Raw genomic sequence first — 21525 nt, forward strand, 5'->3', positions numbered from 1 at the left:
GCCTCGTTAGCGCAGTAGGTAGCGCGTCAGTCTCATAATCTGAAGGTCGTGAGTTCGATCCTCACACGGGGCAAAGACGGTTTCCTCCTTTTCTTACCCCTCCGCCAGAAAGATTTTCCCAAGCCGAGGGAGTACTGTATTTTTTTTTTTTAATGGAATTGCAGCAGGAGGCGGGACCGGAGCCGAGGAGGGACGCGCCCCCCGGGCTCGGAACGGGCCCCAGCGCACCCCGGTACCGGACACCGGCCCCGCCATGCTCCGGGTCCTCCTGGGCGCCAGGGGGCGCCAGCGCACCCTGCGCGGCCATCGGAGGCGTGGCGCGGCCGCGCGAGGCGGCAGTGATTGGCGGAGCGGCGCGGTGGGCGGGGCCGGCGGCGGGGGGGCGGCGCGGCGCGGCGGGGCGGTCAGAGCGGCAGCGGCCATGGCGGTGTGCGCGCGGCTGTGCGGAGTGGGGCCGGCCCGCGGCTGCCGCCGGCGCGGCGCGGCCAGGGAGCAGCGCCGCGGGGCCGCCGACAGCGAGCCCGACACCGACACCGACCCTGAGGAGGCGGGCGGCGGAGGCAGCGTCACGGAGGACGAGGAGGTGGCGGAGCGCATCGAGGGCGGGCGGCCCCCGCCGCCTCCCGTCGAGGCCGGCCCTGCCGGCCGGGCCCCGCTGTCCCTGCTGGAGCTGCCCCCGGAGCTCCTGGTGCAGATCTTCGGCTCCCTGCCCGGCACCGACCTGCCCAACCTGGCCCGCGTCTGTAGCACCTTCCGCCGCATCCTCCGCACCGACACGATCTGGCGGCGGCGCTGCCGCGAAGGTACCGTCCGCCCCGGGGGGATGGGGTCGGGAGTGCGAGACCAGGGGCCTGGAGGATGCAGGAGGACACGGAGAGTGCGAGGAGGTGATAGAGTGTGGAGTGGGGTCCATAAGGGATGCAGAACGGTCTGGGGATGCGGGCTGTGGGGCCCTGACGGGCACGCAGGGCTCCCGGTGCGGAGGGTGGAGAAGAGGGCACAGCTCGGGTTCTGTGGGCACTGCCCCTTGGTGGTGGCACTTGCTGCAAAAGGGGGGCATGTGGCGAAGGGCATCGGGCTGGGGTTGTGCCCCCGGGGGGCAGCTGGAGGGGAGGAATGGGCCTGGGAGATGATTGCTCCATGTGGGGTGTCCTTGGGTGAATCCTGAGGATGAGGTGTTGCAGGCAGCGAGGACAGGGAATGCTCGGTCCCTGCACTACGGGAAAAAAGGATCTCTTGGGATTCCTGGAGCCGTGGGAGCACGGGGAGCACCGGTGGGTGCACGGAGGAGGGCAGGTGTGGGAGAGGTCATCCATTTGGGAATTGTGGAGAGATCCCAGGTTGCGTGCTTTTCCCAGGGAGCGCCTGGTGCAAGGATGCTGTGCTGCAGTAACGTGAAGGCTTTGGGGGTGGTTTTTCCTTAGCCCTGCTCTGCGAGGCTTCAGATCTCACTCATTACTCCTCATCCTCACTCAGTGTGGCTCTGTTCCCTGTTTGTTAGTCCACTGTCTGTCCCATCCTCCAAGGTCTGCCTTGATGTGCTCATCGCTCCAAACACTGTGATCCTGCCAGGTGCTTCTGCTGCCAGGACATGAAGTCATGTATATTTTCTTGTTATTTGTTTTCTGTTTTTAATACCAGTGAGGGCATCGGGATGGAGGATTTGGGTATGTCAGTGGCTGCCTGCAGTGGGATCTGTTGGAATCCATGAAGCCCTGCAGGAATGAATTCATGCCTTATCAGCAGTATCCAAGAACCTTTGGACAAAACAAAGGCTGCACCTAGAAAATGTAAACCAAAGCATTTTTATTTCTTAGTTCAGCATTGCCCCATAATTTAATATTGTTTTTAGGAGACAGGCTAGTAAAATGAGGTTAATTCTTTCCTTGTACTCCTCTACTGACATAGATCCCCCATGGATGTTTGTGTATTTGGTGAACGGTTTGCAAGACTTCACTGATTAATTAATTTAATAGGTAATGGTCCTGGCAAAATGATTATAGAGAAATGTGTATAACTTTTAAATATAAGCTAGGTTGGCTTGTAAAAGGAACCACTAAATTAGGCCTGATGGGGAAATGCATTTATTTATCATATCTGCTCCTGGGTTTTCTTGCCAGCATGTAAAGCAATGTTCAGCAGCTCAGCTGAAATTTAAGGAAATAGTGGGCTTTGTATGGCTAAAACTAAACTGGGTAGGAAGGGAAGGGAAGGTATTGAAACTACACTTTTGTCTGAAGGCCCTTAGCTGACAACCAGGTGAGAGGTGCATAAACCTATTTTTCATTCTTTTTGCACGCTATTTCTCGTGTTTCCCAACGTACCCATTCCAAGCAGTGTCAGGGAGCATGCTGAGGGCCTGCTGGTGGGGCTGAGGAAGATCGTGTACCAAAGGTGCCCAAGCTGTGCTGAGCAGATGAGGGGCAGCTTCCTGGGCAGAAACCTTCCTACATGTGTGAAACTGATACTGCAGTCTTTCAGCCAGTCCTGGTTTTCCAAGCATTTCCTCATCTGGACTTCCCAAGCTGTTTGTAGTGCTTTGCATCACTCAGCACAGCGGTGAAGGTAATTCCTGTTGTGTTAGGACTGTCACGTTGAGTAGGTGTACGTGAGTGTCAAAATGGGCATTATTTTATAGGTATATATCAGGTGTTAGAATATAAATAGACATGCAACATTTAGAAAACGCTGTGCTGTGCTCCTGTGCAGCCATACACAGGTGCTGTGTGATAGTCAAACATAAAATGTAATCACTTTTTGTAATCTTTCCTGAAAACAGGCCACTTCTCAGCTGCAGTCAGGACTTTAAGGGTGCGTTTGTATCTGCCCGAGTCTTGTGAGGCTGCATGTTCTCAAAACAGGGTGAGAGCACTTGTGCCCCTCCAAGAGTACCCCTTATATTGGTGCCTTATTCACTCTGCTGATGATTATGGTATCCTAGAATATCCTGAGCTGGAAGGGATCCGCAAGAATCATCAAAGTCCACTGTGATGCTCCAGAAGTAACTGGAACTTGGTATCAGTTGTGTGTGCACAGCTACGTGTTTTCAGAAATGCACGACAGTGAAGAGGCAGGAAAGACAATCCTAAAATAAAAGGGAACAGAGAGAAGCGTCTCTGAGAGAAGCTGATTGTTGCAGTGCTTTGTTTTGGCCATTTTTTACCTTCCTCTTGGGCAGGAGCAGCGCTGGATGTAAGGAACAGCCTGGCTGTGTCCCAAGTTGGACGGGGCCCTCAATCCTTGGAGTGTTGCTGTGTTATTCTTGCCCTGCTGTGGGCCAACTCAGACCTGTAGATTAGTCTTGAAAACATGTTGTGATTATTCCAAGCGCCTGCCTGAAAATGGAGTGGCTTTTGCTGCTGGTTGTGAACTGGGAGAGCACTGGGAGTAACCAGGAGTTGTGTAACACTGACACGGCTGTTTGGGCCGTTGTCCTTTTATCATTGCAACTGTTTGGGGTAAACAATGTCTCTGAATTGCTTCCTTGGCAAGAAGAGGGTTGCAGTCACTTCCATGTTTTCTATAAATAGGAGATTGCTGATCTCTGCAGCGGGAGCAGAATTAAAGCCCATTTCACCCTGGCTGTTGGCCTGACCTACCTCGATTAACACCTGATAGTCCATTTTACACGGTAACTGCCTTCATCTTAAACCAAAACAGGGCAAGTGCAGCAGAACATCTGCGAGCAGACCAGTAATGCAGAATAAACAGCTCTAGAGCCTGAATGAAAAGGCTTTTGTTTGTGAAAACAACTTCCAACGGCTTTTGGACCTGCTGGAAAATGTCAGCCAAGGTGTTAAAGTTTCTGACCTTCAGGTTGTGTGAAAGAGGTTCCTGTGGAGAAGAATGGCATGTGGTTTATACACCCTGAGGGGACTGCTGGGTGGAGTTCAGCTCTCACAAGAGTCCCAGGCATCCACACAGGAGTGGTAAATACAAGCCTCCCGCTGGGAGAAGTGTCTGGGAGAGGACTTGGTCTGTTCTTAATCTGATGGTTCAACTCTGGAAACAAGAAGGTGGTTCCAAACTTGTCTACCTGGTGGTATTTCAGAGGTGCTAACCTGAGAACCTTCCATTCCAGTGGTCACTGGAATAATCCAGTGAGTTTCTGTGCTCTCTGTTTCGTGTCCAGCCCTGTGAACATGCATTTATCCAGGAATAATTGGAGGACTTGATTAGACAGGACACAGTGGTAAAGGCTGTCCAGCTCTGCCAGACATCCCAATTTCCTCTGAGTTGCGGATGTCCACACACAGATGGCAACTGCTGCCTGGCATTGCCATGCTGAGAAAGGTGGGGGGAAAAAAAAGCAGGAATTTGGTCTCTGATATTAGCACAGGGATTCTTCCCAGCCTGGGATGGAAGAGCCTTGGTTGTTTTTTAAACTTCAGCATGACAGGGCTTCTCGTGTGGAGGAGGAGGGAATGTGAGGCTTGGAAGTGTTGGGAGCAGGGCAGGGTAAATGACACTTCCAAAGAGTCATAATAGATGGAGGCTGCTTTTCCAAGTCCTTTAAATTCCAGTGCATGTGACCATGGAAACAGCACCATGTCCCTGTGTTTGGTAAATCAGTCAAGCACTCCTCACAATCCCACTCCAACAGGCTTTCCAGCTGGTCAACTGGGAACTTGAAAACCAATTTCCATCCTTTGCTTTTGAAGCAGGATTAAGTAGCCACTTTCTAATGTGTGAGTTTTGGTGACTGTTAACTCCTTAAAATACTTTACTCAGTGAGCTGCTGCACTGAGATACGTTTTCTTAAAATAGATTTAATTGCACTGAAGTGGAATTTTCCAGGAAGCTCGAGCCCTTCAGAGCTTTCTTGGAAAAGGATTTCTATCCTCTGTAAAGAAGATCTTACCAGTTTTATTTTTCTGTAGCTATTTTGAAGCTGTACTTACTGTTAATTTATGTCCCTCTTCTGGGTTAAAAAGAGACAGCCAGCTTTCTTGCTTATGATTTTTGGAGGGTTTTTTCAGGCACTGTGGGCCAAAAAACTGATTTTTCTCATCAAATGGTCTGACCAGCTCCTGGGTCAGAAGAGCTGGAGTGATGCACTTATGGAGCTCAGCCATCACTGTGGCATTTTCACTCTCTGTAGTTGTTTGCTGACCAAAACAAGATAAGAGCTAGTTATAAAATGAGTCCTAAAGCTCGCTGAGATTGTTTTTTTCCAGTATAATACTTCCTTATAAACCTTGGATATCCAATGTCAAATAGTGTGTAGCAATATAGAAGTCCTAAATTTTTGTTGTTTTTTTTTTTTTTTTAAAGGAGTTTGGTATTACTTGGAAGAAATTTGAATCTTTCCAGGAAAGGTTTGAATTACAACCACTTCAGTCCTGGTTTGGCTTTCATAAAATTGCTCTGCAGGTTGTCAGGGGCGCTTGGGTGTAGCTGGGATAGAGCTTTGATAACAAATCACTTCCCACCGACCCTTTGGGGATACCTACTAGTAGCTGGTCTGCCATGGCACTGCACTGAGCCTTTGCTTGGACTGACTTACAGGTCTGGGGAAAATATTCTTGGATAAACAAGCACCTTCTGGAGGAAGAGGGAACGTCAGTGTGTTCGTAGTGCTGTTAGAGATGCAGTTTGGGCAGGATGCTCTGTGTGTCTCCTCCCTTTCCAGTGCAGTACAAACACTTCAGTGACTGACTCCAGTCTGCCTGCAGTGCAGTCTCACCTGTCCTGGGGCCAGGGCAGTGTTTGTTTACATGGAAAGAGTTGCCTGTTTCCAGGCTCTGACCACAGTGTTCCCATCCTCTTCCAAAGACCTCTCACTTTCCGATTAGCTGAGGACACATTCTGTTCCCTGCATCCCTTGGATGTTGGACCCACGTGAGTGCACGTGCAGAGCAGCTGTGGAAAACCTGGATAACTCTGGCAGGAGGGATGGGCACACAGGGAGGGTCTGGATTCCGAGGCTCCCTTGGAGCTCTGGTTTCCCAGGAGTCTCTGTTGGCTCAGCTGGCGGAGGCCCAGCACTGAATGTTATTTGTGCTGGACTGTTCTTTCCTGCGAGCTCTCTGTGCTCTCAGGCTAATTGTGCTTCCTCATCCCACCTTGTGTCTGATAACACTTAGAGCTTCCTCTGGCTTTGGCCATGGAAGTCAGCAGGAATTCTGCCACTGACTTTTGCATCTTTTGATGAAGGGCAACATGTTTGTTGTGCCTTCTGCCCACTCTCACCTTTCCTGACCTTGCTGCTTACCCAGAGTGATGTTGTGCAGGACGTGTATTCCCCACAGGCAGGCTGACAGGAAGCCTTGTGTGTGCTTTATCATCATGGTAGTGTATTTATAGGCAGGAGGAGGTTGAATTAATTCAGGGAAACTTCTGCTTTTCTTGTATATGAAAGCTGAATTCTCACTTGCAGCACGTTTCCAACATTAGGTGGTGTTTGGCAGCCACAGTCGATTGTTAATTCAAGGATGCTCGACCCAGGATAAGTTGCATATTTAATGTTTTGATGAGGGTCTCCACAGACACACTTATGTGTCAAATACCTGGCAGATGTTTGTGCTGCTGAGGAAAGCTGGTTTTGATCTGTGCTATAGATGTCTTTGATGTCAAGGAGGGCAGTTTCCCATTATGAGATCTGTCGAGGTCACTTGCAGTATGGTAGTTTTTGTTGCTGATGATTTTTTGGGGATACCCCTTCTCTCGTCTCCTCCCTCTGGTTTTCTGAGGATTTCTAGCACTGAGATGTTAGTACTTGCCTTTATTTTATTTGAAGTTTCTTAGAAGTTTGACGTTGACTTCCTGAAAATGAAAGGAGAGAATCTCATTTTCTGCTTCAAAGCTGCTCCGAGGTCTCCGACTCGCTTTGTTTTCAGGGCGTTCTGTAACAATCAAAGGCATTTCACTGTACAACAGCCCCTTCTCAATCTGATCTGCTTTCAAGTGTAACCATATTTGTACATGCTGATGCCTGTTTTATGTCTCCATTTCATTCTTTTTCAAGTCTGTGACCTTTTCTTTAGGATCCTAATAAGCAGTTTTCCCTGTTGGGTACCTCAGTGGGAGTAGATAATTACTACGCACAGTCGTGATTTGATCTAAACAGGCATTCAATCCCAGCTGGAATGAGGCTGTCTCCCACATTTCACACTCTTTCTGGTTGAGGTGTAAGCAGCTGTGAATTCGCTGTGTTTGTTTGTGCCTTATGGTGTGTTTGTTGCGGGCACTGCTTGTAAAATATGTTGGATTCCACAGTGGAATTACGTCGCGTTTCTGTTTTTAAAGCTGAAATAAGATTTCGGTCTACTTTGGCAGCTTCAAGAAAGCACCTAATCAGATCCCAGTTATGCTCAAGCTGTGGATATCAGGACCCTGGGTACAGACCCCTGTGTGCCAGAGTTGACACTTCTATCTGTGTTGTTGCAGAATATGGAGTCTGTGAAAACTTGAGGAAATTGGAGATCACAGGAGTGTCCTGTCGAGATGTTTACGCCAAACGTAAGTGATAAAGCTGATATAAATCTGCATATCCTTGCTTTGTACCAGTTTTGAGAGCATATAAATGTTGAATATTTATTAAACTTCGATGGCTTCAGTTGCCAGACTTGCTACTGGCGGGGGTTTTGTCTGGAAAGTTGACATGTTTGGAGGCTCATTTAATAGTAAGCAGATGCCAAGTGCTGGGATTTCTGTGCCTCCCAGTCCTTTGGTGGGAAAAGAGCATGTAATTTGACTTTATAATAAAGTGTATTGAGGGTTTTTCACCCTGTTTTGCCATTTTGGGGTCTTCCTAAGGAATTAAAAGGGTATTTTTTCTAAGCCTTGATCTCAGTAAAAGGACACGGTTATAGGAGAGTGGGAAAGGTGCTGTAAGGAAAGGGATGAGCGTTCCTCTGGGCTGCTCCTGAAGGAAAAGAGCCTGGCAAGAGCTGTCACTGTGTTTTGGAAATGTCTGTGGGAGTGGGACTCCAACTCCTTAGCCCCACTGTGCCTTCTTGAGGTAGATGCACATCTTCTGTCCTACAGGAGGCAGGGATTGGGGCATCATTGGATGAGGGAAGCGAGAGAAACCAGGGAAACCAAGGACTGGATGGAAGCCTGGATCCATGGAGAGGCTGCCTCCCTGTCCCTTTGCAGGCAGAAGCTGAGCTGTGAGAGTCACCCAGGGAATGAGAAGAGGGCAAAGTCTATGTAACACTTTCCTAAATGCTCTCACTGTTTACAGGTTGAGGGATTTCCAGAATCTAATCTGTTTATTGATTTAAAAACCTTCAGCATATCTGTCTCACACGTTTTCAGTCTCCCTTTGCTCCAAAGTAGTTTTCTGTTAGCAGAGTCACACCTGATGTGTGAGAACCATCTCTGTGATGGTCTGTGTAAGGTCTGTGTCCATATCCGTCCAGCCAGCCCATCTGGTGATGGTTATTCCAAAGTTGGAATGACTGGCAGTTGTTCCTGGCATTCAGGAAAGCACTATCTCAGTGATCCTGCTCAGATCCATCAGTTTGCCCTGTGCCAGACACTCAGTGGAACAGTTTCCTGGTGGTGTCACCCCGTTTTCTCTACTGTCCCATAAACCTTTTTAATTGCAGAGGAGTTAATTTGGGACTACTGACAGGACTCACTGACTTTTCCATCCACTGACTGTGCTTCTGTAAGTGGGAAATAGGGAACTGACTGTAAGTGCTAGAAAGCAGAACTAATCCAAGGCATGGGCTACTGTCCATGGAGTTGCCTGATTTTCTTGAGGCAGCAATGCAGAGTTTGAGGACCTTGATTCCACTTGGAATTCACTAGATGCCATTTGTAAATATTGTGTGGGAATCTGGAACATGGAAGTTCTGTGTGAGAAATCCTGCTACCGGGTGTACCCGGCACTGGGGCTGATGGAAACAGCTGCAAATGAAGAGAGAGTTGGACTTTCCTGCGTGGTTGGTCCAGATCCATCAGATGGTTGGTGCTGGTTCCAGTGGAGCAGAGTTTGCTGGCACTCACCCTGCTCTGTCTGTTCAGGTATAAACCCACGGGTGAAGTCGGGGCGTTTTATGAAAATCCTTCCCGACTACGAGCACATGGAGTACAGAGATGTTTACACCTGCCGTACGTACCTCCTGCTGCCTGATGCTTCCTGCACTGAGCACGCACGACATGCTGCATGGAGTGTGGCGTGGCTTGGAGCAAGTGGCTTTGGGATGGACCTTGGGACAGCAGGGAGCTCCCATCAGTCACTTCTGTCTGTTGTGCGTTAGAGAGTTCTGACCCTTTAGGGTGACTGTGAGCAGGGCAGGCAGTGAGGTGTGTTGGTCTCCTTTTGAATGCTTTCAGTTAGAATATTGCCCTGGCTGGGTCCTGGGTTAGAATATTGCCCTGGGTTAGAATGTTATCCTGGCTGGCTGCTAGAAGGAAGGTCTCTGTTCCCAGAACAGGAGCACTCACTCTGCTGTGTGTGAATTGTTCCTTTCTTAGAGGAAAGTATTCAGATACCCTGGTGAGGCCTCCCAAAAGCAAGTCTAAATAAGCTTTGAACTGGTAAAGAGCTTTGTCTTGATCCAGGTGAGCTGCAGGCAGATCCGCAGCCCTTCCCGGGGAAAAATGCTGAGCGTTCCCATAGTACTTCCCATCCTGCACAGTGAATCCTTTTAAGCACCATCTCTGTCTCTAGGAAGCATCCTGCTGGTGTTTCAGAGATCGTGATTTGCCTTTCTAAGTCAAGAAGCTGCTCTGGATTAACTGTTCTTTCCCTCCTAATATTGTGTTTGGGGGAAGAGTAGTGAAACCCTTGGAGTTTTAGGCTCAGTGTTCAGCTGGAATTGAGGGGGAAATACTGCTCAGTTTACATCAATTAAGGAGGCCAGTACTGTTTAGTATTTATTTGAAGGGAGGGTTGAGCTGTCTCTGATGCTCCTTTGGGTCTGCAGAGTTTTGCAGACTCCAGTTACTAACCCACTGGTGCTTGGAATGTATTCACACACATTAATGTGTGGAGGGGATGCTGCAGAGTTTCCTGTGCTGATGAAAGCAGCTGAGCATGGGCCATGCAGGGGGGATGGAGACTTTAATGTGAGTCAGGACAGACAAACAGCAGCACTAGAGCAGGAACTGGTACAGAGTTTTACATTTGGCAGCCCTGCCTGTCAACACCAGCTGTGTTCCAGAGCTCAGTGGGAAGGAGAGACACATCCAAGCTGCAAGATGGGTTCCTTTAGAGATTGGGTATTTGCTCCAAACATGCTGTTTGTGGTGTCTCAAATGACGTTTGGTGCCATTCCCTCAGTTGTTAATTCTTGAGCTGCCCCCAACTTCTGATATCTCGTGCCCCTTTTCTCTAGGGATGTTTTGTGTTACTTGGGAAAAGCTTGGATGGTTGGACTCAGTGATCATAGAAGTCTTTTCCAACCTAAATGATTCTATTGGTTCTGAGTTCATCTGGTTTAAGATGGGATTGCCCATTTCCCCCTTTTTCCCCCCTCCGTGTTGCCAGGGTTTAGCATGGAAGTGTTCCCTAATTCCTATTCATTCCACCAGGTGAGCTCAGACCGCTTTCCCCGGGGATTTAAACTCACCTGGCTGACACTGAGCTTTTTCCATGAGCAGGTCAGTTATCAGCAAGCTGGGCACAGCAACTGCTTACATTGTTCCAGCTCATTTTACTTAGAGATACCTTGCTGCATCCTGGAAGTCTGGGAGAGTTGCACTGGATCAGGTTTTTCCTGGTCAGGACCCTCCCCATTCCCTGCTTTTCCAAGCCCATCCCCAGCTGGATTCAAGCCACTTTCCCATCTGAAGAGCATGCAGGGCTGCTTGTAGAACGTGGATAATATCCAGGATGGATGAAGGCTGCACTGAAACATCCAGTAGATGTGAGTTTGCTCAGTTTGGCAGCATGTGGGCTCAGAAATTTGGATAGGCAAGAAGCTTCAGGATTTAGTACAGGCAGCGTGCACAGCAGAGAAGAACCTTGGAGGAAGACCCAAGTGCTGTTTTCTTTTGAGGAGCAGGAAGGGAAACAACTGTCAATCCATCCTGTCTCCTGCCAGGAAGAGCCAGAGCTGGAATTTATCAGCTTTTCCCTGCAAAGGATACAGCTGCTGGCTCTTTGGAGCCTGGAGACACCCCAGGCTTGAAAATGGGGCAGTGCTTTTTGCTTTGAGACTGGTTTGGGCGCTTGGCCAAGTACCAGCATTTTCCTCAGGAACTTCTGGAAGTGAATGGGGGTTTTTTGGCTTCCTTCCTCCTTTGCAGCTCCAGGTTTTGGGGTGGTCAGGGCAGATGGTGAAGGAGGCTGTGTCTGGGACTCAGCCCCGTTTCCTGAAATTGCATCCAGTGGGAGCTGGGGTAGGAGGGACATCCTCATTCCTCCTGGGCAGCTTAGTTTTCTCTCCTAAAAATAATAATAAATTAAAAAAGCTGTTTTTTATCAGCTCAGTGCCAGACAGGGTAGAAGGCAGACTGTGGTGGGTGGAGCAGCTCATGCACAAACCATTTATTAATGTGGAATTCCTGAGCTGGGAACGTGGTTTGCCTGCTTGCCTTGGTGCTGTTTGTGCTGCACTTGGTTCCCTGGGTGAAACCAGGCCATCGGTCTGAAATTGTTTACTGCACAGGAAAAAGGCTCTTCCAGGCCAGTTGGCAGCATCTCTGGACATCACTCCCTGCTGTCCTAAACTTCTGTGGAAGTTCTCTGCTTTGGTGGAATAAAAACACTCCTTAGTTCTTGCTGTCTGAAGTAGTTAATGAAACAAAGCTGGTCGAACAGCTGCACTGAAACACAATTCTTCCTTTAAATGGATGCAAAGCAAAAACCATTTTTCAAGCCAGTCCTGGAGGCCAAAATTGCGGCCTCCTGAGTTGGCCATGAACATCACTGTAAGGCAAATGCAGCATCTTCTTGCCATCTTTAGAGAAATAATCTGCATCCTGCTGTTCCTGCCCAAAATGCCAGACTGTGTAATGTCTTCATGTGAAGATTACTGGTCATGTCAGGGAATAACAGGGACAAAAGGAATGGCTGATTGTGTAAGGGCTGGAGGCAGGTGAAGATTTCCTCACGAGAGGAGGTTTAAGATCATTCCGTAACAGCTGTTTTCTCCTGCTCGCTGAAAACATTCCTACTTGTCCTTCATTTAGGTGGGATTGAAGGGATACCTGGCTCTGGGATGAGAAACAGAGGAGCCTCCCCTGCTGCTGTAGGCTTTGAGAGGGGGTTGGAAGTAGCTTTTGGGCACTGCTGAGATGTAGCTGCTTATGTAGAATTTTTCAGGCCGTGGCTGACCCCGCCTGACCTGGTCACACCACCAGAGCTCCTGAGCTGCCGTGGTCCCTGTGCTTTGCCCGTGCTCTCAGTGGCTGTTTTAAGGATGCTTACCTCTGGAGACAAGTTTGTCTACACAAGGCAGAGAAATGCTTTCGAAACATTCAAATTTCCCTGTTCCTTCCTTCCCTTCCTTATTTTCTGTTGCTTTGCAGTCTGAAGCATCAAGTGCATTTTTGGTAACTGGAGACGGCAGATATTTTGATTTGGTTTTAGCTCTGGGTATATCATGAGATTTGCATTAATGGGACCATGTTGCATAAGTTTTGTGGGAATTCCTGGCGAGGTAGGTGGTTCTGCCCCTCCGCAGGCCCGGGAGCAGAGAACAACATAACTGTGTGTGAGCTTGTGGGAGGCCTCAGTTCCAGAACTGCCTGGCTGGGGTTGGACACAACCAGTTTTCCTTAGTAAAGGCAGTTGTGGGTGGTATTGGTCAGTGCTGTGTGCAGTCTGATTTTCATTCCCAAAATCCCAATTCCTTAGCTTGATGTGCTCACTCGGGTGTCTCCCTGTTCCCTAGTGCTGCACCGGTACCGACACATCCTGGGATTGTGGCAGCCGGACATTGGGCCCTACGGGGGACTGCTGAATGTGGTGGTGAGTGAGTACCTTATCCAGGGGCTGTGGTTTTGAGGGTTGAGGAGCCTTTCCTTGTGCTTTCCAGGCCTGGTGGCCATTTTCATACCACTGAAAGTCTGAACAGTCAGCCCTCAAGCAAGTGATTGGGACCCAGAGGTTGCTTCTGGGTTCGTTCTTGGTTTCTTTTACGTTGAACATCAGGAGGAATTTCTTCACAGAAGGGGTTGTTAAACATTGGAAGGGGCTGCCCAGGGAGGTGGTGGAGTCCCCATCCCTGGAGATGTTCAAGGAATGACTGGACGTGGCACTCAGTGCTCTGGGCTGGGTGACAAGGTGGGGATCAGTCACAGGTTGAACCCAATGATCTCTGAGGTCTTTTCCAACCTAAATGATTCTGGGATTCTTGTCATCATCACCACCTTTCTCCAGAAAGTCCTTTTATTTTTCAGCTCTGCCTCAAACAGCCCCAGAAGCACATAGAGAACATGATCAATATTTAAGGGAAAGACTTGATTTAGAGTTTAATGCTGATATTCCAGTGGCTGGCACAGGTTCAGCAGAGGTTTTAGCAGTGGCCCATCACTGAGGGCATTATCTTGGCCTGCAGCTGAACATTTTCAAAAGGTTTTGCATTTGTGTTCTTACACCTCTCTTTCCTGTAGTTCCCACAGTTCACCAGCCGTGTCTAAGACTTGTGCATCAGATGTAGAGTGATACTGGTGCCAGACCTGTGGGGTCTGGCAGCTCTGGTGCTGCTGGGGAGAGCAGTTAATGAACAACATTTGACTGGGGAGAGCTGAGCCAGGAGCTTGCCTGAAGCCCTTGTTCTTTGCACCAGGGTTCAATAACTGCCAGGTTGAAGTGGAACAAATCACGAGGCCTTTGGGTTTTGCAAGATTCTGTTCCATGAACTGGTATAAAAGTGCATCCAAGTGCATCAATACTTACATGATACTGTGACCTTATAAAGACAAGTGCCTCTGTGGCGCTGCTCTGGTCTCAAATCTCTCTGTTTAGAAAATATCCTGCCTCTGGAATTGCAGGGCCTGAGGGGCAGGATTCTGTTAGTGCAGGAAAGGGGTTGGCACTTGTGCCTCTCAGCAGAGGAGAGTGTTGCTTCCTGTACTGCCTGTGAGTAATAGAGCCAAATAATTCCTCATCCAAAAGGCAGGGATAATCACGGGAAGCAGAATTCGTCTGTTGGAATATCTGCCAGCATGAGCTCTCAAACCAATTAGAGCTTGACTTGCTGTGTGGTCTCTCCCTCTGGATCCTGCGCTCCAGGCATCCGTCACAAAGTCGTTTGCAGCAATAAAGTCCTGATCATTTTCCAGTGGTGCAGGAAGCCTTGTAAAGAAACCCTCTCCCTCCTCACCCAGGGTGTGCTGTGAGTGCATATGGTCTGGTTTAATTGCTGGAAAGCCATTTGGAAATGCAGCAGCTCTTCTGCAGCTCCTGCCCTGGGCCAGAACAGGCTCCAGAGTTTGCTGCAAACTCCTGAGAAACCGTGCAAGGCTGATCTTGTGGGCTTTGTGTCCTTTACCTCTGCAGGTAGATGGTTTGTTCATTATTGGATGGATGTACTTGCCGCCTCACGACCCTCACGTTGATGATCCCATGAGATTCAAACCCCTCTTCAGGATTCACCTCATGGAGAGGAAATGTGCAACAGTGGAGTGTATGTATGGTCACAAGGGACCTCACAACGGCCACATCCAGGTGAGCTCCTGGCGCTGCCAGCATCACCTGTCCTGGGTGCAGTGTGTGTGTCCTTTGGCTCTGAATATGGATTCATCAGAAAACTGGTAGAATTTGATTTCAGAGATGAGGATTTCGCCCCCTTGTTGTGTGTGTGGATGCCAGTTTTACGCTCATTATGTGTCTGACAAGTTGTGTGGGCTGTTCCCTGCTCTGAATTTGTTCCCTGGCAATAGTACAGCAAGGCTGTTGTACTGTCTTCTGTTGGGCTGGGGCACTGTGGGAACACCAGGATGTGCACAGGCTGGGGGAAGGGATGTGTAAAATGGCCTTGGGCAGCTGGTGAATGTATCCAGGCAGACACACAAACCTGTTTTACAGCTCTCTCCAAGGTGAGACCTTGAGAAGGTGATGCAGCATCCAGTCAGCACGTGGGATGCTTTGAAGAGCTTCCTGAGAGGTTGCTTGTTTTATTTTAAAAAAGGAAGTTGATGTGGAGAAGCAGCTTAAAACTATTATCCTTTATTAGAATGCTTTGGGGGTTTATTGCTTTTTAATTTCTCTATTCTGCAGCTGCTGCTCTCGGTACCCCTTAATGATTTCTTTGTTGTAGCAGATTCTGTAACATTTGTTGTATAAAACATTTGCTGTAAACAGTCTTAGTTACCTCATCTGAGGTATCTCTGGGCAGGTCTGTAACCTGTTAAATTCTCCTCCATGGTAACTACAGATTGTAAAGAAGGACGAGTTCTCCACGAAATGCAACCAGACGGATCACCACCGGATGTCAGGGGGAAGGCAGGAGGTAAGAGTGCTCTGCCAGGAGTCTGCACTGAGACTGTCTGTGTGTTCCCTTTCTGAAGATAAACTCTTAGCTGATGTTGGGGTGGGAGGTGGTCTCCTGCCTTCTAACTTCCGTGTGTTTGGACATACATGAAAATCCGGGCTGGGGGCTTTTGGCTGAATTACTGTTTCAGGCAGTTCTCTGTGCCAAGGTATTCTTTGAGCCCCAGCACCCTCCTCCTTCCCCTGCTGTGACACCATTCCTGTTTGGTGGCAGACCTGTCCAGAGAGAGGCAGCAGCACATATTGTACATCACACAACACTCCAGGCACTGATCTCTGTGGTATTGCTGTCTGAGTAATTAAGATCTTTCAAAGGCCTAGGAGTGAGTACCAGCTGCATTTGAATACCTGCTGGTCAGTGGGGCACCTTCCCACTGCTTGTCTTGCTCGAGGGATTAAAGACTTCATTTGATTGTTTATCCTGTGTCTGTCAGCTCTACCCAGCAAAGCAGATTCCTGACTCAAGTGCCTGTGTTAAGGTGCAGGTATCAATGTCAGGATAAATACCTGTTCCAGGTACTTGGTGTTTGCTGCCAGCTGGTTCCACGTGGCAGATCTGATACTTCAGGAATGCTGTAAAATGCCTGTCTGCTAATGGGAAGCAGCTGGGTGAAAGGGTTAGTGAAGTGTTTTCTGGTGCTGTAGCAGATGAGAAATGCTTTAATACTTTCAAAGCGCTGCGTTAAGTGTGCGTGGAATTATGGTAATTGGAGGATCTGGCTTTGGGAGATAAAGCAGGAAGGTTTGGAATATCACTTGGTAGGCTGCTATCTCAGTGTAAGCTGTTATTACACTAACTCATTGCGGAGTATTAACTTGTCAGAGCTGGAGCTGAGGTACTTCAGGAGATGGTTTCAAAGCACCCTTTGGATTTAGATTCATCAGTATTAAATCAGCAGGATTTAACCTCCTAAACCTTCAGTGCCTTTCAAAAGCTGTCAGTTTTTGTTGTCACTTTATGTTTCACATGTCAGGACAGGGCACGGGAGTCAGATGGTGGGCACACAAATGAGTTAGTGCAAGATAAGTCAGGAGGTAAAGAAGCAGTAGATGAGCTACTTTGCAGTTACAGGTGATGTTCGTGGTTTTATTCTGAGGAGGTGTATTGTTTCTATCTGTGATGTATTTGAAGGGGGGCATGTTTATGGTGTGGTGACTGATAGTTACCATTATCACTATTTGTTAAGCCTATTTCCAGGCCGGCTCTGTAGCAACACGTGCTTGTTCCCAAATCCAGCCTGATCTTCTGTCTTTGGCAGAGCATATGCCCTGTCTGTGGCTCTGCCAGTGAGTGAAGCATGCTGACAGGATGAAGTCATATTGGGGGACGTCACTGAAAAGTCCTTATCTTGCCCCTTTCCTCCTCGTGCTGCAGGAATTCCGGACGTGGCTAAGGGAAGAGTGGGGTCGGACTCTGGAAGACATCTTCCATGAACACATGCAAGAGCTCATCTTGATGAAGTTCATCTACACCAGCCAATATGAGTAAGGGCTCCAGCTCTTGGTATTGAAGCTGGTGCAATGTCGCAAGCACATTGGAGCATTTGTCCTGAAGATGGGGGTTTTCCTTTGGCTCTCACAGCCAGAGGAATGCTCTGTCTCTGCAGGCTCCATGCAGGGATACACAGTGCTTTCCAGAGGTGTAATTACAGCAGTAAGAATAAGGTTCCAAGTTTTATACAATAACTATGCACAGTAAGGTGCTTTTGAGCCATTTAACTGTGTTTAATTTGAAGACAGAGCAAATGCCTGTGGTCCCAAGGAGTGTCTGCTTATTATCCATATTAGTCAGCAATATGCTTTGTAGTGTAAAAATCATACAGTCCCTGAGAAATTGGGGGGTTTTAACCACCACTCCAAGCTTCTACTACCTCACAATAGTTCCGAGTACAGCCACCTCACTGTAGGACGTGTTTAAATATGCTTCACTCTTGGGTTGTCTGGAAATTCTGGGGAGTGAGGAGGTTTACTGTGACCTTGCTGCAGGAATTTCCTGGTGTGCTAAGGAGGACTGGGAGAGAAGTGAAGGGAGGGAGGGAAGAAGTGCTTGCAGAGGTGTAAAGCAAAATCCACTAAGCTTGTTAGTATTGCTGAAAAGACAGATCCCGCCTCTCTTGGCAACATCCTAACGCTGCTGGAGGAGCAGAATGCCAACACATTCCTCATGGTGAGGGATTCTCCCTTAACCTCTCTAATGCTTTTATTTTGCACAGCAACTGCTTGACCTACCGGCGCATCTACCTCCCCCCCAGCAGCCCCGACGACCTCATCAGGCCAGGGCTCTTCAAAGGCACCTATGGGAGCCACGGGCTGGAGATCGTCATGCTGAGCTTTCATGGGAAGAAAGCCAAGGGGACTAAAATCACTGTGAGTGCATTTCCCTTTCTCTCAGGTGCTTGTTGAAGTATTCTCGATGTCATGGATGAATAGGGGGGATCTCTGTCTCAGAGGCAGTCAGTTGTTGCCACCCCAAACCCTGTTCCCTGTGAGGATGGGTGGCATTGGGTGAATCTCATCACGTGCAAAGTAAATAGAAACTGACCTGCAGGGTTTCTCCTGATTCCATCTGGCTTCCCCTTCCCTTCCTCTCCTGTCCAGCTGCTTTCTGTGAGCAGCTGGTAGCAGGTCACTGGAGATTCCTTGCATGTGTTTGAGGAGCAGGTACCAAATGTTGGCAGCTCTCCACTGAAGTCAGGCAAGTGAGCTCCTTCCTCTCTGCAAGGAGGATTCTGACAAAATGCAGCTGCAGCTTTGACTTTCTTTCACCCTTGCAAGTACAGCCTGGCTTGTAGCTTTTGATTTAAAACTGTTTCTGGGACGGGGGGAAGCAGAGATGACAATTGCCAGCTCAGGGAACAACAAGGTTCAAGTGGCCCTTTTGTGATGGCAACTCGTTCATTGTAGAATTGGGTGAACTCTGTCGAAGTCAGGTGATGAATGATGTGGAGAGGACACAGCTCTGAACTCTGTAGCTCCCTGCCCCTGCAGCCGTGCTGTTGCTTCCTGTCTCTAGGGAGATCCCAACATCCCAGCTGGACAGCAGACTGTGGAGATCGACCTGGCACACCCCCTGCAGCTGCCCGACATCGAGAACCTGCACGACTTCAGCGAGCTGTCCCGCATTGTCCTGGAGGTCCAGGAGCAGGTGCGGCGTGAGGAGCAGGAGCAGGAGCAGCGGCAGGAGGAAGAGGAGTGTTCCCAGCAGGCTTCCTCCCAGCCTGCTGCCAATCCCCTGGGAGGAGAAGGTGCTGAGGGGGAAGAGACTGCAGCTGGTGCAGAGGGGACAACACAGAACAAGGCACCAGCTTCCCAGCCCTTCGTGCTGCCCATGGGAGTCATATCGAGGAATGAGGACTATCCCCGGACCTGCCGAATTTGGTAATGGGGACTGGTGGTGCCAGTTGTGCCAATCACTTTTTGAAAGAGAAGGGGGAGTCTTCGAGGTGTGTCCTGTGTTTGTGTGCCATTTACCTGCCTACAGATTCCCAGCCCCTTGGGATCAGATTTCATAGAATCCCAGAATGGTTTGGGTGGGAAGGCACCTCAGAGCTCATCTTGCTTTGCCCCCTGCCATGGGGTTGCTCCAAGCCCCATCCAGCCTGGCCTTGAACACTTCCTGAGATGGGGAGTTCACCAGCTCTCTGGTTCCTGTCTCTGCTGCCCTATCTCCCACGCTCTTGTTTGCTCCCTTTTTCACCACACTGCCATCTGCCATCCCACTTCCTTGCTAGATCTTACCTTGGTTACTTTCTGAAGCCAGCACCTCTCCTGTGTTCCACACACCTTTTTTTTGGTGTTTTGTTTCCCAGAGCTGCCCAGCTCATATATTTAGAACTCTGTTCAAGCTGCTTCCCGTTCCTGTGTGTGTCATTTGTGTTCCTTGGCTCTGGGAACACGGTGCTCTCTCCCACCCTTCTCTGGCCTCTGGTGCCTTGGGGCCAGCCCTGGAAGGTGCTGAGCACTCCAAACAGTAGGTCCAGGCATGCAGAGAGCCTTGTTGAATGGAGTCAGTGAAGCATCACACTAAATGAAGTGTAGAGAAAAGCTGAGGCTTAGGCAGGTGACCTTCAACCACACATCTGTGCTCATGGAAAAACCTACTGATAGCTGGTTAATCCCAGAAGGCTCCTGCTGTCACAACTGAGTTGTGCTTGGATAAAACCCTGCTCCACCTGCTGCTTGCTCGAGGTGGGACTGACCTTTATGCCTCCACAGATCATGGTAGATTCTTCTGCTTTTTAGATTTTTCTCGCCCTTCTCTTCAGTTTTGCACAAGGTTTGTCTCTCAGGTCACCCTCTCAACATGCCATTCCTTTCCTGTGAGGATTGTCTGGGCCTCTGTAGATCCTTGAGTTGCAGAATAAAATCTCAGATGGGTTTCTGGGCTGAACTACAGAATAATTAAGGTGTGCAGGTGCTAATTAGAATAACCCAAAGCAGCAACCTGCAAATAGCAGTGGAGAGTTTCTTGTCTTAAAATGGCATCAACAGGTGTTTAAGAAAGGACTGGATGTGGCTCTCAGTGCCATGGTCTGGTTGACAAGGTGGGTCATAGGTTGGACTCGATGATCTCGGAGGTCTTTTCCAACCCCGTTGATTCCATGTGTGGGCAGCATTTTGTGTGAGAACTGAGTGGCTTCATCAGAGTTTCGTGTTGTTCATTTTTTTTATTAAACACTGAGTGATCCTGGCTGTTCTCTCCCGTTTTGCTCTCCTCTCCTGGCAGCTTTTACGGGACGGGGCTCATCGCCGGCCACGGCTTCACCAGCCCCGAGCGGACGCCGGGCGTGTTCGTGCTCTTCGACGACGACCGCTTTGGGTTCATCTGGCTGGAGCTGAAATCCTTCAGCCTCTACAGCAGGATCAAGGTCTCCTTCCAGAACGCAGAAGCGCCTTCCCGTGAGGCCTTCGATGAAATGCTCAAGAACATTCAGTCCCTGGCAACTTGACGGGCGGTTTGTGACGGACAGGGCTCGGGGTTGCAAAGGCTGCTGCGCTCCCCCAGCCGGGGCTGGGGGGGATTCCTAGCTCTCGGTACCTCTGGATAAAAGCATGCACTTTTAATAAAGCCTTTTTACCCCAAATGTACACACCCCAGTTAAAATATCCATGACTGCCCTTTCCTCCCTGCCACTCCACGCTGCTTCCCAGCAGTCCTTGTTACCCAGTCTGTGGCATAGCTTTGTAGAGCTGAAGGGATCCTGCAGAGGAGGAAAAAAGACATTTCTTATTGCAGAAAAAGAATGTATTGGGACAAAAATAATGCCAGATCAGAGGGACAGGCAGTGTCAAAGCATGTCCTCCTCTCTAGAGAAACCTTTCTCTGGGTGCAGCATTGCCAGGAGAGGCTGGTGTGATACCTTCATCCTTGGCTTGGGAATTGGAGTGTGTGGTTTCCTTTGGAGAAGTACCCTCAGCTTGGCAGCAAGGGGAGGATTCCCACTGCAAATGAGTGTATGTAGCAGTATCCTGGCTTCTGGAGCTTGATGGATGTGCTGTCCCTGGGGCTCCAGGTCCGTGTGTCTCACTGAGCATAGAGGAAATGGTTCTTTTTTCTTGCAGGAGCTGGGTGTGGGACTGGAAATGGGTGTAAACTGCAGGAGCTGATGTGTCCCAACTGCCTTGTACCTGAAAGATTCACCTCAGATCTTGTAAAAGGGGGTCTGAAAATGTAAAGGAAGGAGCAAAAAGAAAACCAACTGTGAGATAAGGGCAGCTGGAGCCTGCTGGCTCTGGTCTGTGATGGGCAGCAGAAGGTGCCACGTGTCACTGTCACTGGTGTGACCCCAGCTGGGTGTCATTCCTGTATCAGGTTGCCCTTTGCAGTCCAAAGGAGCGACGAGGGATTCTCCTCATGTTGCTCTGGCTCCTTCTGGTGCCATTTGCAGTGGGTGCTGACAGGTGGGTGCTGCTGCTCCACTCACAGCACCCTTCTGTTCCCTTTCTAGTTGTACTTGTTTCATCCCTGCTGATTGTTGCTTCCACAGAAAGATTTTGAGCTTGATTTCTTCCCGTAATACCTGCATTCTGTGGCAGATCTGAGCTCCACTGGGAATTGTGGGCTGCAGGCAAGAAAGTAGATTCCCTGTAGACTGTCCTGTACAGGAAATCCTGGCCAGTGCTTATCT

At 49.2% G+C, this 21525-nt stretch overlaps 1 protein-coding gene and 1 non-coding gene across 3 annotated transcripts; both read left to right on the forward strand.

Moving 5' to 3' along the window:
• Window positions 1-73, forward strand: TRNAM-CAU. Its single transcript has one exon. It is a non-coding gene; the product is annotated as a tRNA-Met (tRNA).
• A 348-nt stretch (window positions 74-421) lies between these two features.
• On the forward strand, window positions 422-21176 carry FBXO31 (F-box protein 31). 2 transcript variants are annotated; one of them, XM_027890489.1, is made up of 10 exons: window positions 422-803; window positions 7390-7461; window positions 8977-9063; window positions 12795-12871; window positions 14405-14572; window positions 15282-15356; window positions 16773-16882; window positions 17611-17764; window positions 18411-18775; window positions 20124-21176. In XM_027890489.1, the coding sequence occupies exons 1-10, from the start codon at window positions 422-424 to the stop codon at window positions 20344-20346; spliced, it is 1713 nt and encodes a 570-aa protein (XP_027746290.1). In that variant the 3' UTR covers window positions 20347-21176. The 2 variants fall into 2 exon arrangements, with proteins under 2 accessions (XP_027746290.1, XP_027746298.1); XM_027890497.1 differs by lacking the exon at window positions 8977-9063.
• The last annotated feature ends 349 nt before the right edge of the window (window positions 21177-21525 follow it).

This window comes from Empidonax traillii, unplaced genomic scaffold, assembly GCF_003031625.1.
Source record: "Empidonax traillii isolate 1590-97213 ecotype Southwest subspecies unplaced genomic scaffold, ASM303162v1 scaffold13:size3042203, whole genome shotgun sequence".
NCBI lineage: Eukaryota > Metazoa > Chordata > Aves > Passeriformes > Tyrannidae > Empidonax > Empidonax traillii.